This window comes from Cricetulus griseus, chromosome 6, assembly GCF_003668045.3.
Source record: "Cricetulus griseus strain 17A/GY chromosome 6, alternate assembly CriGri-PICRH-1.0, whole genome shotgun sequence".
NCBI lineage: Eukaryota > Metazoa > Chordata > Mammalia > Rodentia > Cricetidae > Cricetulus > Cricetulus griseus.
In genome coordinates, this window is record NC_048599.1 from 89,686,490 (window position 1) to 89,705,200 (window position 18,711).

The window sequence follows — 18,711 nt, forward strand, 5'->3', positions numbered from 1 at the left end:
TTGCATTTACATGTCCCTACTACATAGCCTTGCAGCAAAAAATATTAAATAAGCAATATGAAATAAGACATCACATGACTTTATATGTTTGAAGAATGATTTGCATTTATATTCTTATCTTGAGAGCTGGAGATTTAATGAAGTATTTATAACAGATTCTGTTTCCTTAGATATTTTCATGTGGCTATGTGAATTATAAAGTTAAGTAGCTAAGGTGGTTCTAAACAATAAATAACAACAAAACTGTAAAGATGTTATGATACAATTGTTTAGTATTCAACTGGAGACAAATATATTAATGTATGGTTTATCTTATACTGGTGAAAAGGAGCTTGCAATATAATCAGCACATTAGATCAATTGAATTGCTCCCAAAGTTCAGCCTTCTAGCACTGGATCCTCAAGTTCTGAGATTTGTGCTACCAAAGAAATTCCTTTGTTTATTTACAGAAAAATTATCAATGTCACATGTTACAAAGAAAAAGGCCACAATTTCTATCCACAACATAACTGGGAGTAGAAGGATCAATCAATGCAAGGGAATCACTATATTCTGTGGCTTACTGATTTCATAGTTTCTGTGCCTCCCATTTGATTTTAGTCTTTACTCTCAGGTAAAACTTCTCTAAATTGCCATTTGGAGGTGAAACCAAAAGTAATATGCAGGCCTGAATCTTAAGGGAAAGTAGGCTTTCAAAAGACAGAGACCTGGATGTACATCCATAATGGCATCAGTGTATTCTTTCAGTTTCACGCTTCCTGCGTAACTCCTCTATGAAAGCACATCAGTTAAGAAAGAGAAAAACATCACTATGATTCTTTTCCTCATTTTAACTAATAAATAGTGGACGAGTACAAATGTACCATTGTTTATTAAGTGTTCTTTGCCAGAAAGGCTGGTGGGTCTATCAATGAAAGGAACTGAAAGCATATATATCCTGTTAACTCTTGATAAAACAATTCCTGGTAGAGATGCAGCCAGATCCCTTGGCATAGCACTTGGAAATTTTCACGTAGAATAGTGTTTCTTCAAATCAGATGTGCACATCAATCTGGAGATTTGTCTCCAACATAGATTTGAACAGGCAGCTTTGAGATGGACTATTATACACCATTTTGATCTGCTGCACTGATACCTCTGTTAATAGTTTGCATCAATTGTTGTCCTTATTGATGTGAAAACAAAAATAGAAATCTGACAAGAGCAACTTAGATAAGAACTTATTTGGGCTCGTTTTTAAGAACGTTACATAGGTACCATGGAAAGAAGGCTGAGAGGCAGAAAAGAGGTGCCTTGGACACAGTGTGTTCACATTCAAAAGCATGAGTTGAATGACTTTGCCGATGCCTTCCTCTGTGTTCATTTTCATCAGCCCATGACTCCAGTAAAGAGGAGATTCTGTCTCTTCTAAACAATGTGTACTTTTTCCTCGGGATAGCCTCTGTAAAAGTACCTCCACAGGCAGAGGAAGAGATGAGACTGGTAGGTGATTTTCAACCTAATAAAGCTGACTATGAACATTGAGTATCAATGATCTAAGAAGTACAGGCTGCAAAAGGGGACAGAAAATAAGGCCACATGACTTATATCAAAACATATAGCTTTCAACTAGAACACCAAAAATATGGCCACAGAGAATGTTAAAAACTACAAATGTATTTGTCACAAAACTATAGTTGCAGTTTATTGAAAAGTTGAGGCATCATTGCTGTTCTGATAACTTTTTTACTGAGCATTGTATTCAAGGCCTGCTTTACATCTTTATTCCTCAGGCTGTATATTAGTGGATTAAGCATTGGACTTACAAAGGTATAGAAGACAGCTATTATTTTGGACTCCTCAACAGTCTTGTCAGTGGGTGGTCTTACATACATGCAGAAGAGAGTCCCATAAAACAATGTGACAGCCATCATGTGGGAACCACAGGTAGAGAATGCCTTGTGCCTTCCTTCAGCTGATTTGATCCTTAGAATGGCAGCAATAATGAAGGCATAAGACACCAGGATAATTGTGAGGGAACTGGAGAGGTTAAAACCAGCTGATATTAACATGGCATGTTCTTTTATATAAGTATCAGAGCAAGACAGCTTAATGAGTGGTGGGTCAGCACAGTAGAAGTGGTTGATGACATTAGATTTACAGAAGGTCATACTGAAGGTCAGGATGGCTTGGAATAAACCATCTGAGAAGCCATAAACGTAAGGACATAGGGCCAAACAGATGCAGACTCTCCTGGACATTTTCACACTGTAACGCAGAGGATTACATATGGCCACATAGCGGTCATAGGCCATGGCTGCCAGAATGTAAAACTCTGTGAGGAGAAGGGCAATGAAAAGGTAGCACTGGATGAAACATCCAGTGAAAGAAATGGTCTTCTTGTCTGATAAGAAATTAGTTAACATCTGTGGGGTCGCTGTTGATGTATAACACAGATCCACAAATGCCAAGTTACTGAGGAAGAAGTACATGGGTGTGTGAAGGGGGGAGTTCAGGCTTATCAGAGCCACCATGCCCATGTTGCCTAAGACAGTGACAAGGTAAACAAACAGAAACAGCACAAAGAGGAATGGCTGAAGTTCTGAGCGATCTGTAAGCCCCAGTAAAATGAATTCTGTAAATTCAGTGTTGTTTGTGAAGGGCATCTCCTGAGATCTGAGTCTGTGATTCAGTCAGTGAAAACAAGGCAGACATGGAGTTAGATAAAATTTGACAATTAAAATCTAATGCAAATAATACAATAATCCTCTTTGTATTTCTATGAAACTCCTTCTACTCTGATTTTGTTTCTCTTAATTGTGTTTCTAACTATATACCTATACTAATCTATACATGAGTAAATTTTTGTTATATATGTCTTATCTCTCTGATTTTCTTTTTGCTTCCCAAGCTATTTATCCTGCAAAGCTAAACAGACTAAAATTCCTTTGTGAGGCATTTCTCAAATACTTCCCTCAAATGTGACTCTAACACAGTCTTTTATTTTCATGTTTCCAGGAGACCCCATACACCTACTATTTTCATATTAACAACATAAGGCTAACAGCAATGTCTTGTTATATACAGTACCATGAATATTCAAAATAAGTTTAAACTCTTGTAATAAGACAAAAAAGGAAAAGATTTCTAAGAAGTAGCAAATACTGCCAATGCAAAAAATCCTACTGGTTTTTGTTATGTGTGCAATGGAGAAACAGTTAAATATTCTGTGTACAATGCAATTTCTTAGAAAGTTTACTCTTCAATTAAATTTATAGCCATTTCAAAATGGTTAGCTGAAATATTGTGCTCTTTGATGGGATTTTATTCCATTATATGTAAGAAAGAAGTCATGTAGATTTTCATGTTAAGAAAAATGTGCCAACAGTGGTTAATAACACTGGCTACTCTTCCAAAGGTCCTGAGTTCAATTCCCTGCACCCACAGAGTGGCTCACAACCATCTGCAATGGGGTATTGTTCTCTTTTCTGGCCTGCACACATATATGCAGACAGAACACTGTATACATAATAGATAAATTAATTTAAAGAAAAATGAACCTAATGAAGAGAAAGCAAAGTAGCATGTAGAAAATACTCTCTTCCAATCACTTAGATATATGTCTTTTCCATTACTACAGTAGTTGTAAACAGAATGAAGGAAATTATAAGTTAATTTTTAGTGATATTTTGATAGAGATATTCTGTGGGAATAAGGAAAAAGTGTGTATGTGTGTACTCTTTCAATAGAGATTATTATGACAATACTAGTGATATGAGTAGTTATAGTGTCTCCTCCAGCAGGCTTATAGAGTGTATATTTTTAGTTATTGATTGGAAAATAAAAGTTATGAGTGTAGTTATATGATTATTACAAATACACTAATGACTAATCTAAATTCTAAGCACATACTTATTTCAGCTAGAAAATATCCAAGGCTAGCATTAACACTGCTTTGTTGATAAATATCCAAAATGACATAAAAGCAAAGGTGTGAACAAAGATATCATAATTTTATGCCTACCTTCCCTAGGAAAAATTCTTTCAGAGACACTAGAAGTCTAATGAAGAAGCTGCTGGAAATGATTTATATTCAATTCATAACATGGACCTTTTATCTCAAAAATTATCTCTTGGCATACCCCAAAGAATTAATTACGGAAAAATAGTAATTGGTGTAGATATTCACTCACTGGAAACTTGGGATTTAAACAATGGAATTGTGTAACCCTGTAATCACTTTCGGCTGGATGGTTCAGTTGCTCAAGAATTAATACTTGATGGATTTTTGTATAAGTCAGTATTTCTTGCAAGAAGAAAAGTTGAAAAATTATTCATGGTATAACATTATGACATAATCCATGGACTTTGATGTTTCAAAGATTTTTTCCCAAGTTGAAATATGTGCTTTACAAACCATCTCTAAATAGCTGCAGCTAAGCTGTTAAATTACAAAATGCAGAGTAAAATTATTGCTATTTGGAAAACACTATGCATACAGTTATAGTAAAATTAGTTTAATGCAGTGATTCTCAACATTCCTAATGCTGTGACCGATTAGTACAGTTCCTCATGCTGTGGTGACCACCCAACCTTAACATTATTTTTGTTGCTACTTCATAATTGTAATTTTGCTACTTTCAGGAATCTTAATGTAAATATATAATATGAGGGATATCTTTTATGAACAACTATGAAAGGTCATTCTGCCCCAAAGGGGTAATGATTCACAGGTTGAGAACCACAGGTTTAATGTGTTAGATTTTAGATGTAGAGAATTCCTATTTTATGGACAACAAAGGAGGAATGAATTTAAAAAACATATAATAAATAGAATAATAGCTATAGAATGAATACATAACAACTTATTTATGGAGACTAGTATAATTCTAACAGTAAAACTAAATAAATGTTTCAATCTAATGGAAATAATAACACATATACCACCTACTGTACATAAAAGTCTACTTTTAAGTAAGTTTTCAAGACATATAGTTAACTTCATTCTCCTACTGGAAATTCTGGGAAGTTCCATAAGAGTTACCATGTGACACTGGGGAATGAACGTCTTCTCTTATGGTTCTTATTATCATTAATTCAAGCATATAAGATAAACTTAAATGGAAGCTTGAGGGCAATTTTATGAAAGTTAAGCATAAAAAATAACTCAAAGGCAGGTCAGCTGTAAATCCCAGCAGCTCCTTGGGGAAGGAGAATAAAAAGGAAAGGAGAAAAGGTCATGTCTTTTTTGTCATTCTATCATGTAAGTCAGCCACAAGGTGAACCAGCCACCACAGAATAGGGAATGAAGCTCTACAGAAAGAGTAAGAAACTCCAGAGCAGCAGAAAAAGCATGCATGGACTCTATCTAGTCTCTACAACAAGAACACATGAAAAAAGAATAAAGACAACATACACTTTTCTGAGTCAGCCCTCAGAAAGGGGATCAGACACAAAAGGATCTCATAGAAGATTTTAGGGAATTCACTAGGGTCAGAAATTCTAGGAAGGAAAAGTACTTTGTCTCATTAAGATGTTAATTATTTTTACCATTTATTTAGTATTACTAAGGTCACCAGTCCTTACTAATCAGTGACGATTCAATGCTACTATAACAATTTTCATTTGACTTTCATCTCATGAGGGCGAAATATATTAAATTTTCATCAACTAGAAAGATTTACCAAAGGACCTATAGTACATGCAGAAATTCTATTTCACTATCATAAACTCATTTAAGATGAAGTGTATCAGCAAGGAAGAAAAGCTAGGAAGGGAAACATATAGTGTACTGATGAAAGTTTTATTGTGGAACAAAGGGCCTAATAATAAAAGAAAGAGTAAGAACAGGTAAATGTCAAGGAGGTAAGCAGTACTGTCAATGTACATCAACAATTTTACAAAAATGCCTTCTATAACAAAATATATCATGTACAATGAAAATATACAATAAAATAATTTTAAGTGTATATAGCATAGATAAGTCCTGGCTATATAATAAATATGAACCCACAATGATGAGTAATGAGAAATGTCTATCTTTTCTCTTCTCCATATTGTGTAATCACTCTAAAGATGTTCAGTGGGGTAGGATAAAGATATGAAACCAATAAATGTGAGAAATGAATAAAAGCATTTTACTCACAAGTGACAGTGATAAAAGTTAAGGCCTCTAGGAAAATAAAAGTGCTTAGTAGAATTAATAAGGAAGACTACCTCATTTGAATGACAAAAGAAATTTGTATTTAAATGTACCTCTTATGAGTCTAGTGTGCAGCCATAGTTACTTAAGGTTTCAAATGAGCTTAGACTCTTTTTTATATAAATCTCTATTTAAATTAGAAACTATTCCATTTTACATACCAATCCCAGTTCACTTTCCTGCACATCCACCCAAGTGTCCCACCAACCCTCCATCCCAAGCCCCATCCACTTCCCAGGGTGGATGAGACCTTCCATGGGGGATCATCAAAGTCTTGGCTGAGGGACCAAATCCTTCCCCATGCATCCAGACAGAGAGAGCATCCCTCCATATGGAGTGGGCTCTCAAAGTCCATTCCTGTACTAGGGATAAATACTGTTTCCACTGCCAGAGGTCCCACAGGCCACGCAGGCCCCCAAACTGACACCCAGGTTTAGGGGGCCTGGCATGGTCCCATGCTGGTTCCCCAGCTGTCAGACTAGATTCTTGATTTTTATTTTAATACTGAAATACAACAACATGATTAACAATGATTCTGAAAAGTATTTCCATATATTTGTGATGAATTCCCTGTTTCCTTAGGTCCAAATTGTAAATAAACAGTACGAATACAATCAAAGAGCTCTTAGCATTACAACAATTAATAAGTAATGGAGAAATTTTTAAATGAATGTATTATTTATCTTATATTAAATACAGTGTCCTTTTCAATATATTTAGCACATTTGAATAGTAAGATGTTTTGGTGAGACTGATCTGTGTCATTGTCTTGATTCATTTATGCTAAAACATCAAAACAAAGGAGTACAAATTTGTACAGTTTTGTTTTGATATTTTGTTTAGGCAAAGAAATGTATTCCCTTGATTGTTTGTGCTCAAATACCATACTACACATGTGTACTTATGAAGGATAAAACAAACATTCCTACCCTAAACATAGTTTGGAGTGGAAGGAATAGTAAATTCAAATCAATCACTGTTATATAATTTGATTATTCAGTTTCTGTATTTACTCCTTTCTGATTTTAGTCTTTATTCCAAGGTCAACCTTCTCTAAATTGTCAGATGAAATGCAAAGTGATTATGTCTGCCTTGGGTCTTAGGAGAAAGTAGACTTACAAAAGACAGAGACCAGGATCAATAGCCTTACATCTACAAAACCAGAATCCATCAGTTCCATGTTTCTTGCATGACTCCTTTTCTACAGAAGCACATCAATAAGGAACAGAAAGGCATTGTCATGATTCATTTCTTCATTTTAACTAGTAAGTAGGGGGTTGAATACAGATGTGCTATCTTTTTTTAAGTGTCATTTTAAGTGTCAGAAAGGCTGATGGATCTGTCAGTGGAAGGAACTGAACTGAGAGCCTAAGTATCCTGTCAACTCTTGTAAACCATTGTCCAGGAGGGCTGTAGGCAGACCCTTTGGCATAGCACTTGGAAGTGTTCACTTAAACTAGTTCTTCTCTAAATCCGATGTACCTACCAGTCTCCTTGGGATCTGTCTACAAAACAAATTTGAAAATGTAATTGAAAGTTTCACTAGCAGCTTTGGTAATATCTATGTAACTAGTTTGTATCAACCTCTGTGTTCTTTTATGTGAGAAAAAGGCTGACAGGACCAACATAAGGGAAGAAGGCCTTATTTGGGTTCATGATTTAAAATGGTATATATACTCCATGGTGGAAAGTCACAGAGGCAAGGGAGAGATGGCTTGGTCACTTTGTGTTCACATTCACTTGAGTTGAATGACCGTGTACATGCTTTCATCTGTTTCTTTGCATGAAATTCAGAATCTCAAGCCACTGGAAAGGGATGCCACTCTCCCAGACATGTCTTCTTGCCTCAGTTCAGTTTCTCTGGAAACACCTAAAACTGGTAGACCAATAGGTATTACTCCAAGGTGATTCTCAGTCTAGAGAAACCAAGTATGTCACTGATCAGACTGTCACTGATCCATGAATGATATGGTTAAGATCAGCACAAAATTAAGAAATATAAATATTTTCCAAATGGCTACCACTCAAGTTGTGTGTGGGGGGTGAAAGGTGAAAACTAGGCATTAGAGTAAAAGTATTAAAATGTATACATGCAGAAATTATTTAAACAACAACAAAAGATCTAAACATAAAAATACATTTGACATAAAATTATAGTTGTACTTTATTGGAAAATGGAGGCTTAACTCCTATGCTGACAACATTTTGCCTAAGGACTGCCTTCAAGGCCTGTTTTACATCTTTATTCCTCAGGCTGTATATTAGTGGATTAAGCATTGGACTTACAAAGGTATAGAAGACAGCTATTATTTTGGATTCCTCAACAGTCTTGTCAGTGGGTGGTCTTACATACATGCAGAAGAGAGTCCCATAAAACAATGTGACAGCCATCATGTGGGAACCACAGGTAGAGAATGCCTTGTGCCTTCCTTCAGCTGATTTGATCCTTAGAATGGCAGCAATAATGAAGGCATAAGACACCAGGATAATTGTGAGGGAACTGGAGAGGTTAAAGCTTGCTGATATTAACATGGCATGTTCTTTTATATAAGTATCAGAGCAAGACAGCTTAATGAGTGGTGGGTCAGCACAGTAGAAGTGGTTGATGACATTAGATTTACAGAAGGTCATACTGAAGGTCAGGATGGCTTGGAATAAACCATCTGAGAAGCCATAAATGTAAGGACATAGGGCCAAACAGATGCAGACTCTCCTGGACATTTTCACACTGTAACGCAGAGGATTACATATGGCCACATAGCGGTCATAGGCCATGGCTGCCAGAATGTAAAACTCTGTGAGGAGAAGGGCAATGAAAAGGTAGCACTGGATAAAGCATCCAGTGAAAGAAATGGTCTTCTTGTCTGATAAGAAATTAGTTAACATCTGTGGGGTCGCTGTTGATGTATAACACAGATCCACAAATGCCAAGTTACTGAGGAAGAAGTACATGGGTGTGTGAAGGCGGGAGTTCAGGCTTATCAGAGCCACCATGCCCATGTTGCCTAAGACAGTGACAAGGTAAACAAACAGAAACAGCACAAAGAGGAATGGCTGAAGTTCTGAGCGATCTGTGAGCCCCAGTAAAATGAATTCTGTAAATTCAGTGCTGTTTGTGAAGGGCATCTCCTGAGACCTGAGTCTGTGATTCAATCTGTGAAAACAAAACAGACATGAAGATATGAATTTTTTTTCATTTTACATACCAGCCCCAGTTCCCCCTTCCTTCCCTTCTCCTGCCAGAATTCTCCCTTATCCCACTCTCCCATCCACTCCTTAGAGGTGTAAGTCTCCTTTGGGGAGTCAATAAAGTCTGAGCTACCAACTTGAGGCAGGACCAAGCCCCTCTCCCCTGTATGGAGGCTGAGCAAGTTATCCCACCATAGAGAATGGGCTTCAGAAAGCCAGTTCATTCTCCTGGGATACGTCTTGGGCTCACTGCTAGGTGCTCCCCCAACAGATCAAGCCACATAACTGTCACTCATATTCAGAGGGCCTAGTGGGTCCCATGCAGGTTCCCTAGCAGTCAATCTGGAGTTCCTGATCTCAGGTCAGTTGTCTCTCTGGTTTACCCAACCATAATCTTGTCTCCCCCCACACACTGCTCAATCCTGTTCTAAGAACTACTGGCAACCAGAGAATGCTAAGAATGGGAGAAATCATCTTTAATTTTGGTCAAGCACATCAACTGGTTATCTAGGACCAAATGGTGAACTCTGAAACCATATATGCAGTGCAATATTACAGACTGAAGAAGTTATACTCATGAATACAGACAAAGACATATATGCAGTGTAGACACATACACACGTATCCATATATGCATGTGTATGCACTTAGGTTTTTAACAGCAACTATGAAGAGTCCATGAATTTTAAAAGAGAAAGGAGGGATACATGAGAGGGTTACTGAGGAAGAAAAGAAAGAAGGAAATGGTATAATTATAATCTCAAAAACTTAAAGAAATGATTTTCTAAAATAAAATTTTAATGACAGATGAGTCATTATTTTCTACAAATTATGCCATCTAAAATAGATTAGATTTTAGTCTTTTCACTATTACTAAGCTCATATTTCACTTGATGTTTTATTTATTTTCATATATATACACTAATTCATGCATCCATAAATAATCATTCCTACAAATGCACTGTCTTTCTGCATTTCTTTTTCCTTAATTTTATTCCTATTGTGCAAGACTAAGTAAGTTATTTTGTGAATATAACCCAATCTCTTAATGTTCTGTATTTCCTTTACAAATCCCATATTTAAAATTCACACCTAGAATACTTATAACGCACTTTAGCTCTTTAACACTAGGAATTAAGTCTTGCTAATTATTAAACCATGAGTATCCTGAATATATTTGATATATATTTTTAATTATGAAAAAGAAAAGAATAATAGAATGTATATTGGTAATACAAAAAACAGAGAATTTGTGGTTTTGTTTCATGTAAAAAATTGCATTTATGTAAAATATTTGTACAAAGGGATTTCTTGGAACCTTAATATTCAGTTAAATTTGCCTACCACTTCAAAATACAGCATTAGAATACTGGATTGACAAATAAATTTTATTTTGTCATATTTAGGAAAGAAATCACACCTTTGGAAGAAAAATAGTTTAAACTAAAGATCATATGTTATATGAATTGAGCCAAATGCTACATAATAACAGTTCTCACCCACAAGATTCTACTGGGTAACTGCAAATGTGATCCTCCTCTTAGTCTTAAGAAAATTGAGATAATTGGGAGAACATCCATCAGAGAGTAGGATGCAATGTATGAACACAAAATTATCTGGTTTTTACTATCCATTATTAGATGTTGTTCTGTAACGTAGACCACATTATGAAGCTTGAGAAATATGTTGTGATATCCAGAAATCCAAGTGCAAATCTTTGTAGAGGACAGGAACAACTAGGGCGTTCTTATGTAGTACAACAAGGGAAAGAATTGTGTGAAACTTCCATTAAACACAAACATGCTTGATCATGGAACCATTTTATTCCCTTCACTAATCTATCCCTAATGTATCTCATGTAATTTTATAAGCCACAAGAAACTTGGACTTTTGCAACAGTTCCTGCAGCAGTCCTTACTCCCTTACAGACACAGACACAACCAGCTGAGACGTTGTGAGGACCTAGTTAACAGATTTCCTTGTGCCATACTTTTCACTTGGAGAAGTGAGTTTATAATAAAGGGAATATTGATGGTCACATTTTATCTTCCTCAACCACTACCCTGGTTCAGATTGTGATATTCATTAATCCATTTCATCAGGGAACTATAAAAAGAAACCATGACTTTAGCCCAATACGGGTAACTCTGTCTTACAAGTTTACAAGTTTTTGTTTTGTTTTGGTGTTTGGGCCTAAACTCTCTTCAGAGCTTCCCACCATATCCTTCTATATGCCCATGTGATTAAAAGTCATCTAATAAACTTCTTCCCCACAAGTAATCATTCTTAGTGTCTCTGTAAAATCTGTATACAAAACTTTAATATTGTATCAAATGTAGAGAATATAACTGTGATTGACTTTGAAGTCTGTGGGAATCTGCCTAAAATGTTGCTTCTTAAATCTAAAAGATTTATAGCCGGAAGAGTCACAACTATTTCCTAAATATGAGGGTGTAAATGGTGCACAAAAAAAGAGGCTCACAGGAAGGAAACTGGGGAAAGCACCCTTCAGAAGAGCATCATTAAGAAAGTTTTAGGCTCAAGGTCGTAAATACCCTTAAGATGGTGAAGTGGGAGAACACTAAAGGAGACAGATATTATGCTTAACACTCTGGGATCCTGGAAAGCAAAAGCCCTCAATTTAGTAAATAGAGGCTCCCAGGTTTGAAGGGTTGCAGGAGCTACATTTTAGCTAGCAAGTCTGATGACTGGCATAAGCAGTGATATCTATCTCCTCTCTAATAAGACAGATTATAGACAGAAGAACTGAAATGAACATCTCTTTAAAAATTCATGCCTTTCACAGGCTATCCAGTGAGTAGAAATTTACAGGATTCTGAATAAATGAATGCTCCTTCAAGCAGTCAAAAACAAGCTTAAGAAAATAGATCCTGTTTAAAGCCAGATGAAAGAAGGATATAGCAGAGTACTTTAGGAAGAGCTTTCTAGGAAGGAAGAAGAAATGGCAGAAATGCTGTTTAATCTCTTGGACAGCATCAGTGTTGTCACTGTACTTCAGCTTACAGCCTTTGCAACACACCATGTTCAACCATTTATCCTGAGTAAGCCAATTTAAGAAGTCAAATTTATAGTAGAAACCAGAAAATGGAAATTTATTCACTATGGCCACTTTGAGAAGGGGAGCAAAGAGATACAATGAACACCCTGAGTTTTCGTGGGGGTCCTGCAATATGATTAAAGTTTAAACAGAGGGCTAAGGACATGCACATCTGAACAGTCCTTGTCAAGATGTAGTCCTGCTCACCAATGAGCCATCCTTGTCAGGGCTTCAGTCTCATCTGATAACGTAGTCTGATAAGCTGTAACAACCGTGTGAATCCCTTTACTAAAGACAAGTGTCTCACTGGTTGAGACATTTTTTTTTCTCCCAGAATGAGATTCTTGGGGGAAAAATCCCATTTCTTTGGAGTCCATTGTTTCAATATTGTGAGAGCCAGATTGAGAGAAATGTGTCTCTTTATAATATCTTAATTTCTCCCAGTTAGAGTAAGAGCTTTGATTGCATGAAATCAGATGCAGAAGATGCTAGCTGGGTGTTTCCAGTAAACAGAAGTGCTTAGTTCCTAAAAGGGTGATAATTGTTGTCAGTGAATATAATGAACTTCAAATCTGCCCTTGAAGCCAAAGAGTGGCCCTAATATGTTTTTAGAGGACAATTCATCAAAGTTCAATTAGTCCTATAGCTCTTCAGGGGGAAAGAAAATTGTGCCATTTTATGCTTATGAAAGAAGAGTTAAAGATAGGTTTCAGGTGAATAGAAGAAAAATAACTGACTCCTCTTGAACAATCATTGTTAAGGTGACCTAAAATATGAATGAATAGTCAGTATATAATAACTTCTGTTAGAAACACAGTTTATGCTGCTCAGAGCTGGTCTTCTTTCTAGACTTCTTTAAGTGTGCCTAATCTCAGTAAATGCCAAGATTCCTGGTTTCCACTGATGTGCCAACTAAAGAAAATCATGACTGTCAAGAAATTAAAGTTAATAGACATAATTTCTTGACCTGAATTAGAGACCAGGTATTTTCACTTGAATAAACAGAGGTAGTAAAAACACAGGACTTACTTCAGGCTCTGACATTCACCTCTGTTCTCTGTCTCTGTAGAAGTTTCTTGATGCTGCTATAAACTAAAACATGTACCCCTATTTATATTTGCTTGAGAGAATTGGGCCACCCTGAGCCAAGCTGCAGAGGGAGTGAGGTATAGGAAGATGAGCTTCACACTGGGGACCACTTTCTTGACTTTAATAAGAGCATTTTAGGATCCAGAAACTAATTAGCCACCTCAGCCATCACATTTTCTACATTTTCATATTTCAAAGTACCTTTACTCTACGCTCTGCAGAGGACATGGTTTGTTTTGATTGATTTTTTTATTGTGCTAAAAATAAATGAGGTGATCTCAGTCATTGCTATCATTCTCTAAGAAATTATGAAATCCTTTGATTTGATGATTCCAAATAAGCAGCAAAAAAGAGCATTTGATGTAAATTAAAATTCTAACAAACACAAAAATAATTACAATAATAGATATCAATCGTATACTATGTGTTCGATACTCAGCGTGTGAAAGCACTTGCCTTCAATCCTGATGATCTGATTCTGATCCCTGGAACTCACAGTGGGAGGAGAGAACAGGCTTCTCAATGTTGACCTCTGATTGCAACGAACACCCCATGTACATAAGTAAATCTAATTAGAGATTAAAAATAAAATGACCAATTCAAAAACTGCAACCATTCTTTAATACTCTTCACTCTTCTCTTTGTAGCTATATACTTATTCAGAGATTCATTATTATTTCATTTGAATAAACAAGGGGAGTTTGTTTATTCAAATATATATATATATATATATATATATATATATATAATGAAAACATTCCCAGATATATTATGTAATAAATATATACAAACATGTACACACATTTAAATATGTGCATATATGTTTAAAGCATACAAAATTATCTAAAATATTACTGACATAAATAAAATCAACTTTACATGATATGTTTCTCTATATGTCTACAATATGCATGTATGTAAAAAGGAGTAAATATTGTATTGTTTTGGAGCTTCTTTTATATTTGTTTTGTGTTACATTTTGTCTAAGCATGTCATTCCAAGTTTAACTGGGCTGATGAATTCCATAGCCATGTCTTCAAAAGTTAAGTAATACCATTGCTAAATACTAAGTGTGTTGAAAGTGAATGCCCCTAAATTCTCAAGATTTTGTAACTGCATGCATGAGGCCATGAACAGCTTAAATAGAATGTAAGCATGAGTATAGCATAATACTCTCCCTATGTTTGCCCTCAGCCTTTCTGCAAGCTCTGAAATCTGCAAGGTAATTGTTTTTCAACTTCCGTACCTAATTGGTGCTTAATGGTCTTGTAGATAATATCATAAAGCTTATTATACAGTTTAATTTGAAATTTTTCTTTCTGGCTAAATTGGCCATCTAAGAACTTAAGCACAAATCTCTAACTTATTTACATCCCTATAAACCATAAAGCCTGAATGTGTCAAAAATGAACAACATTAGTTGTTTTAGTCTGAAAAAGGACACAAGTCTTACATTTGTCCTTCCAGGGAGGCATGCCCTTCCTTCTCCCCCCTGCCTCCTGACACAGAGGTCCAAATGAAACTCTGATGTGGTCTTTATGTTTGCATGCAGAAATGGAAGCAAAGTATGCTCACTATATCAGTACATTCCTGAAACTTCCCCTATTTTTTCCATTTATTGCATAAAATCAAGAATCACATATATCACTGATAATTTCTTTCCTTTTAACCACTTTATTTCTCTTCTGTATTCTATTTTCTCCCTCCCCAAATCCTCTTTCTATTTGCTGTTTTCACTTTTATCCTGGAATTCCACAATCTGCCAGACAGTAGATACAATAACATTTATATTAATATAACATTAAGACTTTTCCATTTTCTTTTTGTTTTCCTAATAAGTCAATTGGTAATTCCTTCAAAATTAAGTGGCTAGAAGTACCATTTTTCAAATTTTTATTTTTATTACTTGTAATTATATGTAGGCATTTGTGTCTGCATATGATCATGTGCACCTGAAAACAGATGTTTGGGGATGTCCAGATGTATAAGACATCCTGGAACATACATTACAGACAGTGGGAGTCATCTGATGTGGACAAACATTGGTGCTCTTGAAGAGCAGAAAGTACTCCTAACTGCTGGACCATCTGTCAAGCTCTATCATTATCAAACCATACAAATTCCAAAACTCACTCCAACAAGCTTCTGTTTTTCCTTTTTTATTTAAATTAGAAACAAATTTCTTTTATATGTCAATCACTGTTCATTCTCCATCACCTCCTCCCATGCCCCCCACTAACCCCCTATCTCACCCTCTTTCTGCTCCCCAGGGAGGGTGAGGCTTTCCATGTGGGATCTTCAAAGTCTGTCATATCCATATCATCTGGAGCAGGGCCTATACCCTCCCCCGTGTGTCTAAGCTGAGAGAGTATCCCTCTATGTGGAGTGGGCTCCCAAAGTCCATTTTTGTACTAGGGATAAATACTGGTCCACAACCAGAGGCCCCATAGGTTAACCAGACCTCCAAACTGACATCCATTTTCAGGGGGTCTGTAACAGTCCTCTAGAGGTTTCCCAGCTATCAGTCTGGGGTTCATAAGCTCCCACTTGTTCAGTTGAGCTGTTTCTGTGGGTTTTCCCAGCATGATCTTGACTCCATTGCACCTCTCTCCTCCCTCTCTGCAACTGGATTCTAGAGTTCAGCTCAGTGTTTATCTGTGTGTGTTTACTTCTGCTTCCGTCCTGTATGAACAAATGCCTTAGATTTTTACATGATAGTTAAAATAATGCAGATGCTATTTGTTTGATAACCATCAGTTAATCACCAAAATATGGAGAAGTTAAATGTCAGGTGTGAGTAATATCTCCTGAAGTAGTTGGTCAAGGGAGAACTTATAGACCTTCAAAACAATGCTTGCCATTACTCTTAGTTATACACTAGAAGGTGATTGTAAGATTCTGTTGCTGAAGATATCACACACTGGGATCACAGGACATGGAGAAGTCAAGTTGGTACTTACCTGGAAGTTTCTTCATATTGTCTAGTTTTCATAGTGCAAGGAGGTGTTATATATGCTGTAGAGGGAGAACCTCACAAATTGTCTGACTCTGAGGTGAACATTACAAACAAGGTTAATTTAGCAATTACCCTGGCTAGCTACATATATTGTTGCAATGAATGTTATTAGGATAAGCAGACAACTTCTGACTTAGTATAAGTCTTACCCCAAAGGACAGAATTCATGCCCTATACTGTAAACAGAGCCTGTGACAAGATAAAACTCATAGGCCCAAGGGAAGATCTATTACTATTATTTGATAAATGTACATAATATCAAAATATCTTCTAAATACACATCTTGACACACATTAATTAGTACATCCCTAAATCCTATTCAGAGAACCTTCCTTTTTGCAGTGGACAGCATTTTATACAGTCTCATAACTACATAAAGACATCACCCATTAATGTATGTGCTTTTCCCACAAATGCTTGATCAGTGTAAACTAAGAAATAATACTATGCCTTGCACTTGTTGAAAAGCCAACAGAATCAATATTGTCTCTTCATTTGCCATGCTTGAAATCTGGAATTTGGAGGAAGACATAATTATAGTGTGAAATAAAAAACTAAAAGCCTATATTATATTCCACTTACTTCCAAACACCTTTCCAGTTGAAAATATTTTCTTCCCATTATTTATAACTCTGGCCCACACATATTTGTATCCTAGACATTCATTTAGCAAACATGTGTCTCCTCTCTATCCAGAAGCAGTCCTTTGTCCCTCTCTGACAAAACACCCTTCTCCCTTTCCCTGGTCCCCTTTCCTTTCTCCTTTGTTCCTCCTTCCTTTACCACATCATCCTAGCCCATTCTAATACAGACCTTCCCTTTTTCTTCTCTTAAAATTATATCTGCAAGGTCATTTGCATCTGTTTTCTGCCTGAATCAGAAAGCAGCCACTTAAAATTTTCTTCCCTGCTTAATGAAGGGTCTCTGTGAAAACAGGTGTTTGGGTGTAGTGTATGATCAATCCAGGGTCTTGGCAATTAACCCCTGTTGTGGGGAAGTTCCTTTCACTATGTATTTGCCTTAATGTTTTTTTTTTTTTTTCACAAATACACATGCGGCTATGACTCTTCTCTGGCCTTGCTCAAGTGTTATTTCCACTGAGAGCAGTAATCCAATTACATCTTACTGTATCCATCACCTTCTTAGTTATTTTTTTGCAATAAATCCTAACACTGTGAGAAACCACATTTCTTGTGGTTTAGGAACTGGCTTTGGTTGACTAGGAAAGAGCGTGACTGAGGCACTCAGCAAGTATGAAGACTACCTACTCAATAAATTATTATGTGTGGACATGGGCTAAATTTAGGCTTGTATTCAATTATTTTTCTAATTTTCTCATCTTCCCTGCTATATAAATGAAGTTTGATGTATCTATTGAAGAAACAATGGCAATCAGCCCTAAAGACAACCCAGATGCTTCAATGCATTTTAAAGATGCTTTCTCCCATAGACAGTTTTTGTTTATTTTTTTTAATCTCATGAAATTCTAGACTTCAGTTGTAAAAATCTCTTTTTGTAACATGACTTTTAGTAGTCAAGAGATTGACACAATAGTGATATTACACAATAATGATACTAAAATACCGATCTTATGAGCAGACTGGCACAGGCATGAACACTTGCTGCAATAAAGGCTTTTCAAATTCAGCTGTTTAGACAGCCATGTTGGTGAGAATATATGGGTGTAACTTCTGGCGATACGAGGAGAAAATCTCACAGCAAACCACCTCATCCCCTTTCTTTTACAGTGTTCTACCTACTCTTCCACAAAGATAAAATCAATAGACATGTCAAAGGAAAAGCCCGAAAAGCCTCAACCTTACAGAAAAAGAACTATAGGCAACCAAGGAATGCTGAGAGTAGGAGAAATAGTCCTTCCTAGGGAAGAGCACACCAACTATGTATCTAATATCAAATGGTCAGCCCCAAAGATGTAAACACAAGTAACATTATACAAACTGAACAGGCTAAATTTAGAGCTGTATATGTATATACATATGCATATGTGCAAACAATAACAATGAAAAAAGAAGCCATTCAGAAGAGAGTAAGAAGGGAGAGGAAAAGGAAAGAAAAAATGTAATTATACTATAATATCAAAAAATTTTAAGACATTTAAAATTTCATTTAAATGTAATATAGAACTAGAAAATTATAATATTTCAAAAAATTATAAT

The 18,711-nt window shown here is 36.0% G+C and overlaps 2 protein-coding genes across 2 annotated transcripts; both read right to left on the reverse strand.

The window, feature by feature from the left end:
* Positions 1 to 1,154: 1,154 nt before the first annotated feature.
* Positions 1,155 to 2,646, reverse strand: LOC113836344 (olfactory receptor 5M11-like). Its single transcript, XM_027420940.1, has 2 exons — positions 1,759 to 2,646; positions 1,155 to 1,454 (listed from the first exon to the last, which is right to left on the reverse strand). Exons 1-2 carry the CDS (start codon positions 2,644 to 2,646, stop codon positions 1,155 to 1,157), a joined length of 1,188 nt encoding a protein of 395 aa, XP_027276741.1.
* A 5,687-nt stretch (positions 2,647 to 8,333) lies between these two features.
* On the reverse strand, positions 8,334 to 9,308 carry LOC100750785 (olfactory receptor 5M11). Its single transcript, XM_027420941.1, has one exon. It carries the CDS (start codon positions 9,306 to 9,308, stop codon positions 8,334 to 8,336), a length of 975 nt encoding a protein of 324 aa, XP_027276742.1.
* Positions 9,309 to 18,711: the final 9,403 nt, after the last annotated feature.

Coding starts and splice junctions, on each gene's coding strand:
- LOC100750785 (XM_027420941.1), bottom strand. CDS start 9,308: ATGCCCTTCACAAACAGCACTGAATTTACAGAATTCATTTTACTGGGG.
- LOC113836344 (XM_027420940.1), bottom strand. CDS start 2,646: ATGCCCTTCACAAACAACACTGAATTTACAGAATTCATTTTACTGGGG. Junction 1,455..1,758: donor ACAGCCTGAGGAATAAAGAT/GTAAAGCAGGCC, acceptor CTGCCTGTGGAG/GTACTTTTACAGAGGCTATC.